The sequence below is a fragment of the Quercus lobata genome, chromosome 11 (assembly GCF_001633185.2).
Source record: "Quercus lobata isolate SW786 chromosome 11, ValleyOak3.0 Primary Assembly, whole genome shotgun sequence".
Lineage (NCBI taxonomy): Eukaryota > Viridiplantae > Streptophyta > Magnoliopsida > Fagales > Fagaceae > Quercus > Quercus lobata.
Genome location: NC_044914.1, coordinates 55,947,935 through 55,954,627, shown reverse-complemented (window position 1 = coordinate 55,954,627; position 6,693 = coordinate 55,947,935). Strand labels below are relative to the sequence as shown.

Here is a 6,693-nt window from a genome sequence, read left to right as displayed (position 1 = left end):
ATTTACCAGATTAGAAATTTTGCCTTCTCTTGCAGTTTGACGTGGCTTTTTCTTTTCGGTTAACTATATTTATTGTCTCATTCTTGAGATTTCTCCATTCTTTCAATTTGAAAAAACTCTATGGATCAACACAGAGTTATTAATTCAAAAATACTCTATGGATCAACACATAGAGTTATTGGATTGCATGTTGCTGTAAGTTTCCTGCTTTCTCTCTATGTCCCTTTCCTCTACCATGCTAATTTTTGTTTTTATTGTTATTATTACTAGTTGCAAACCCATGCAATGCATGGGAATAAATAATTATTTTGTATTGTAATATAATGTATAATTTATTCTTTAAAATTTTTTGAAGATAATTTGTTCCCCCTAAAAATTAAACAAATTCTATTTGGTCCAATTAGGTCTACTTTGATCCAATTAGGTCTACTTCGGTTCAATTTAGTCCACTCGGTTCAATTCGGTCCACTTTGTCAATTTCAGTCCCCCTTCAGTCCATTTTCGACTAATTGGACTTTAAATTGATTCTTTTTATAAGTTTTCTTTTCAAGTTTAGCTCAAAACTTCTTTCCTTTTTTTTTCTTCTTAATTTCTGGGTTGAAATGTATGAAATTTTATTATATTTGAGCTAAATTTTTTATTTTTGAGTTAAAAAATACAAAGAAAATACTAAAATAGGCATTATAAATTAAAATTATGAGCCCTAAAAATGTAATAAAAAGGATAAATATTCAAAAGCCTTATTCAGTCCATATTGGTTCTATTTGGTCCATTTTGTTATCTTCGGTCCAATTTGGTTCTATTCGGTCCTATTTAGTCCATTCTATCCACTAAAGTTTTATTTGGTCTTATTCAGTCCACTTAGGTCCAATTCGGTCTATTCAATCCACATTGGTCCTATTCTGTCCACTTCGGTCATATTTGATCTATTCTGTCTACTTTGGTTCTATTTGGTCCTATTCGGTTCATTTTGATCACATTGATCCACTTTAGTCCTATTTAGGCTATTCAGTCCACTTTGGTCCTATTCGGTCCATTTTTTCTACTTTGGTTCTATTCGGTCTATTGTGTTCACTTTAGTCTTATTCAGTCCATATTGGTCCTATTCAATCCAATCTGTGGACTTCGATCCTATATGGTCCGATTTTGTCCCCTTCGGTCCATTTTTTCCACTTCGGTCCATTTTTTCGACTTCAGTCCATTCATTCTTATTCAGTCTATTCGGTCTTATTCAGTCCACCTTGTTCCTATTCAGTCTTATTCTGTTCATTTGGTCCACTTTATTCCATTTGGTCCATTTGTGTAAAGCACTTACAGTGAGTTATTAAACTTCTAGGAATGCCGGCATTAAAAATACCAAAGAACAAGAAACGAAAGAGATCAAATGATTGAATGAAAGCTTGCCTCCTTGAAGAGTATGCTAGAAATTAAAGCCTTCTTTCTCCGTACTTTGTTGGATTGGAGTGCTACTTTTTTCTCTCCACCTTGTTTGCCTCTCTTACTTTTGTTATTTTGAAAATGCACTAGGTTTGTTTTGTTTATAATAAAAAAATTTGTTAAAAAAAAAAAACAGGTATTCAATTAAGATTATATTTTATATTTTGAAAACATAGAAAGCACAACAAATAGTAAAACATTAAATACACTGAAACTTTTATCTTCTTTCCCGCCCTCTTCAACCAACTAAATCAAACAAAAATACAAAAGTCCGTTACTACTATTTACACTAAACCATTCCAACGTTAAAAGAAACAAAACAAAAGAGTGAGAGAGCGTTAACGTTATATGGAGCAAACAAGCTTTCAGCTCACCACCAAAGCTCTTTTCAAAAACACCAACAATCCCAAACTAGCATGGCAACTCTTCAAGCGAATTCTCTCTTCACCTACTCATCACTCTCACCTTCTTCGATCAATACCCATCGTCGCTCGCATCCTTATCCACGCAAAAATGCACAGCGAAATCGACACTCTTCACCAACTCCTCCTTGTCTCGCAGCCCGTCGAAACCTCTCACCCTTGTCTCATTTCCCTGGTGAGAGTCTTAGCCCAATTGGGTCTTGTCGATAAGGCCGTTTCCCAATTCAAATCGATTAGAACCCGGGTCCCAGAAAAGCCTCCTTCGGTTTTTTTGTACAATTTGCTTCTTGAGTCTGCTTTAAAGGAAAAGCGTGTAGATTTTGTGAATTGGTTGTATAGGGATATGATTGTTGCTGGAATTAGCCCGGAAACTTATACTTTTAATGTTTTGATGAGTGCATTATGTGATTCTGGTCGTTTGGAAGAGGCCCGAGAGGTGTTTGATAGAATGTCTGAAAAGCGTTGTCAGCCAAATGTGTTCAGTGTTGGTATTTTGGTGCGTGGGTATTGTAGAGCTGGGCTTGCTAATGAAGGTTTGGAGTTCTTAAATGAGATGAGGGGTTGTAATATATTTCCCAACAGGGTTGTGTACAATACATTGATATCTAGTTTTTGTAAAGAAGGTAGGACTGATGAGGCTGAGAAATTGGTAGAGAAAATGAGAGAGGATGGTTCGTCTCCGGATGTTGTTACATTCAATTCTAGGATATCAGCTCTTTGTAGTGCAGGGAAAATCCTAGAAGCTTCTAGGATTTTTAGAGATATGCAAATTGATGAAGAACAATTGGGGTTGCCTCAACCTAATATTGTAACATATAATTTAATGTTGGAGGGGTTTTGCAAGGATGGGATGCTGGAGGATGCAAAGACCCTCTTTGAGTCTATGCAAAAAGTTGGTGATTTTATAAATTTGGAGAGTTATAATATATGGTTGCTGGGTTTGGTCAGGAATGGGAAGCTCTTAGAGGCACGGTTGGTTCTAAAAGAGATGGTGGACAATGGCATTAAACCCAGTGTTTACTCATATAACATCTTGATGGATGGGCTATGTAAAAATGGGATGCTTTCTGATGCAAGAATGGTAATGGGACTAATGAAAAGTAGTGGTATTCCCCCAGATACAGTAACTTATAGTACTTTACTTCATGGGTACTGCAGTAAGGGGAGGATCTCTGAAGCCAATAATATTCTGCATGAAATGATGACTAGTAGTTGTTTACCAAATACTCATACTTGCAACATCTTGCTGCACAGCTTATGGAAAGAGGGGAGAACATCAGAAGCAGAGGAATTACTGCAAAGGATGAATGAGAGAAGTTATGGTTTAGACACCGTGACATGCAATATTGTGATTGATGGTCTGTGTAATAATGGGAATTTGGACAAAGCAATTGAAATCATGAATGGGATGTGGACTCATGGAAGTGCGGCTCTTGGTAATCTAGGGAACTCATATATTGCCCTAGTTGATGAGAGTAGTGATGGGAAGAAATGCACGCCTGATTTAGTCACATACTCAACAATAATTAATGGGTTATGCAAGGCTGGGAGGCTTGTCGAAGCCAAAAAGAAGTTCACTGAGATGGTGAGGAAAAACTTGCTTCCTGATTCTGTGATTTATGATACTTTTATACATACTTTCTGTAAACAAGGAAAACTATCATCTGCATTTCGAGTTTTGAAAGACATGGAGATAAGAGGTTGCAACAAGAGCCTTCAAACCTATAACTCGTTGATCCTGGGTTTAGGGAGTAAAAATCAAATATTTGAAATATACGGGCTGATGGATGAGATGAGAGAAAGAGGTGTTTCTCCTAATGTTTGCACTTATAATAATGTAATCAATTGTCTTTGTGAAGGAGGGAGAGTCAAAGATGCTACTGCTCTTTTGGATGAAATGTTGCAGAAGGGCATATCCCCTAATATATCTTCCTTCAGAATAGTAATTAAAGCTTTCTGCAAGGCTTGTGATTTTGGACTAGCAAAGGAAATATTTGAGATTGCTCTAAGTGTATGCGGCCACAAGGAAGCTTTATATAGTTTCATGTTCAATGAGTTACTTGCTGGGAATGAAGTCTCTGAGGCTAAAGAGCTATTCCAAGCTGCATTGGATAGGAATTTTGATCTAGGGAACTTCCTGTATAAAGATCTTATTGTCAGACTCTGTAAGGATAAAATGTTAGAGGATGCTAGTGGAATTCTTCATAAGATGATCAATATAGGATATGGATTTGATCCTGCATCATTCATGCCAGTTATTGATGGCCTGGGTAAGCGGGGAAACAAGCATGAGACTGATGAACTTGCAGAGAGGATGATGGAAATGGCTTCAGAAGGTAGGGTGGAAAACAAGGTTTATCGAGATCAAAAGGAGATATTTAAGGGAAAACCAAATAAGAATGGCAAAAGTGACTGGCAGAACATACTTCACAGGTAAATAGTTGAATGAAAATCTAGTTGTGAACCATTCCTTCTTACTTTTTCTTTTTTGATATCATTGATCTTGTGATTACTTTGTGCTAAACCTGGACCAAATTTCCTTCTTCACATCTTCAGTAGAAGTTTATTAGATTACTTTTCAATCAAATTTTACATAAATATTAGTCCATATTGTCATAAGTAATATATGAACGAGTGAGATGGTATGTATTGCTCCTAGATTATTCTTACCGCGTGATGGTGTATATTTCTGGCACATATCAACTTGCATTGGGAGATATGTACTTGGTTATGGTTTAAATGTTCTCCAATTATAATCTATGAATATTATGGAGAATTTTAATGCTTGAAGTAGAGCGCAACATCATATTGGGATCACCATAGAAGACAACTTGTACATGACTTGTGCCTCCTCCAAGTTTGGTAGACATGAGTTAAAAAGGTCATATCTAGTGCACAAAGCTCCCACTTTTGCGGGGCTTTGGAGAGGTCATGGTAGGCAGCCTTACTCCAATTTATTGGAGAGACTAATTCTCAGAACTAAACCTACGACCCGTTGCTTTTGGTGTAAGGCACTTGCCATTACACCAATGCTCAACCTCTTTCGGTAGACATGAGTAGATCTTAAAAAATTAAAGACACTCACAAACACATCTGCAAATACCATTTATATATTCAATGGATTTTTTAATCCGTTGACTCTCTTTCTAAATCTACGTTATTGGATACGAAAATATGTTAAGGGAGCTCTATAATGCTCTGTACTAGGATATGCTAGATTGTTGATTATCATTTCTCATCTATAATGTTTTGATCATGTGAAACTAATGAATTTGATTATCCCAAACTATCAATGTTGTTGTGATGCAAATATCATTTTATGAGTTGTTATAGATGTATTTTTTATGAGTTGTTATAGATGTATTTTTTATGAGTTGTTATAGATGTATTTACTCTTCCTTATCTTTTGACAGAGATGATGGCAGTGGAATTGCATTGAAAGCTCTTAAGCGGGTACAGAGAGGCTTGGGTCAGGGTAGCATATCAAGTTTGCAGCCCCATAAAAATGAATTTCTTGATTACTGGGATGGTGGCGGTTAACTTTATCAATTCTTTGGGGTGAATGCTCAAGATTTGTAATAGATTATAGGAATAGAATAATGCCAATTTTGAAGCAGTTTGATGAATCAAGTGCCTCTTTTAGGTACTTCAGGTATGGTTAGAGTTTTTGTTTTAACTTTTCTTACACTTGACTGCCAGGCAATGTGAATTTAGATTTTTCCCAGTAATAAGCTTTTTAGATTTTAAATATAGGCTTTATTAGAATATTTTGCTGGCATTTTTCTGCTTTCTCAATAAATAAAATGAAATTGCCTTTATTGATGTTTGATATGCTTCAATATATTAAGTCAGAAGTCTTTTTATGGTCATATTGAGGGAGTGATCTGGCTAGACAGCTATGAGCACTTATTTCATATTTAGTAATTAGTAGCCCTTATTCATCGTGGACTTGGAAGTAACTCTAACTATGGCTTTAATGTGTGTGGAAGTCAGGCTTGCTTGCATCAATCACGCTAACATATATTAACATTCTGAATAGACAGTGTCAGATTTCTTTTCCTTTTTATTTTTTTGCTTTATTGTGGAATATTTTTGCAGTTCAATAATATTTACTAGTCAGTTACAGTTTATCATTTGCTTGTCAAGATTATGAAATTGTGTGGTTTTCCTTTCTACTTAACTTTTTATGTAGCTGATGTTATCTGCCCCATAATTTGCAGGATTTTCACTTCCTGATGTGCATGGTTTGGCCTTGAACAGTTGTGCTCTTCTCATTGAGGCACTTCCTTTGTTTGATGAATATACATTAGGTTAGCACAAAATAAGCATATGGGACTAGCAGTTCAAATGTGGTATACCGTTCATTATGTCAAGCAAGCTGGATTTCGATACTATTTGAAAAAAGAAAAAGAAAAAAAAAAAAGACCTTAATGGCAGAAAGGCCAATGCATATTATTCAATCAAGGAAATAAGTATGCGTACTTTTCTTCTGGTGGTGTATAATGTGCTTAGTCCACTAAAGTCTGTACATAATGAGTAACAGCAAGGAGATCAATATCAAGTTTCATGTTTATCTGATTATTTTAATATGTATCATCTAGTGCAGCTGACTGATTAATAGGAGAAAGGGAATGTTTGTTGCCTTAAAGAACTTTAATATAAGGGTTACTGTTTGAGAGTTGCAAACTACCACCTGCATTTATGTTTGTTGATGGCCTACGTCAAGCAGTGTGAACGGGCATGGTATATCAGATGAATGGTTTTTTCACAGTTTGATTAGTATGATCTTTCCTAGATTTCAGTAGGGTCAAGTTAGATTTAGTAAGTAATTGGT

The 6,693-nt window shown here is 35.6% G+C and overlaps 1 protein-coding gene across 1 annotated transcript; it reads left to right on the top strand.

Annotated features, from left to right (window-relative positions):
• The first annotated feature begins 1,627 nt into the window (after positions 1-1,627).
• On the top strand, positions 1,628-6,536 carry LOC115967385 (pentatricopeptide repeat-containing protein At2g17140). The gene is made up of 3 exons (XM_031086468.1): positions 1,628-4,292; positions 5,273-5,511; positions 6,080-6,536. Exons 1-2 carry the CDS (start codon positions 1,786-1,788, stop codon positions 5,397-5,399), a joined length of 2,634 nt encoding a protein of 877 aa, XP_030942328.1. The 5' UTR covers positions 1,628-1,785; the 3' UTR covers positions 5,400-5,511; positions 6,080-6,536.
• The last annotated feature ends 157 nt before the right edge of the window (positions 6,537-6,693 follow it).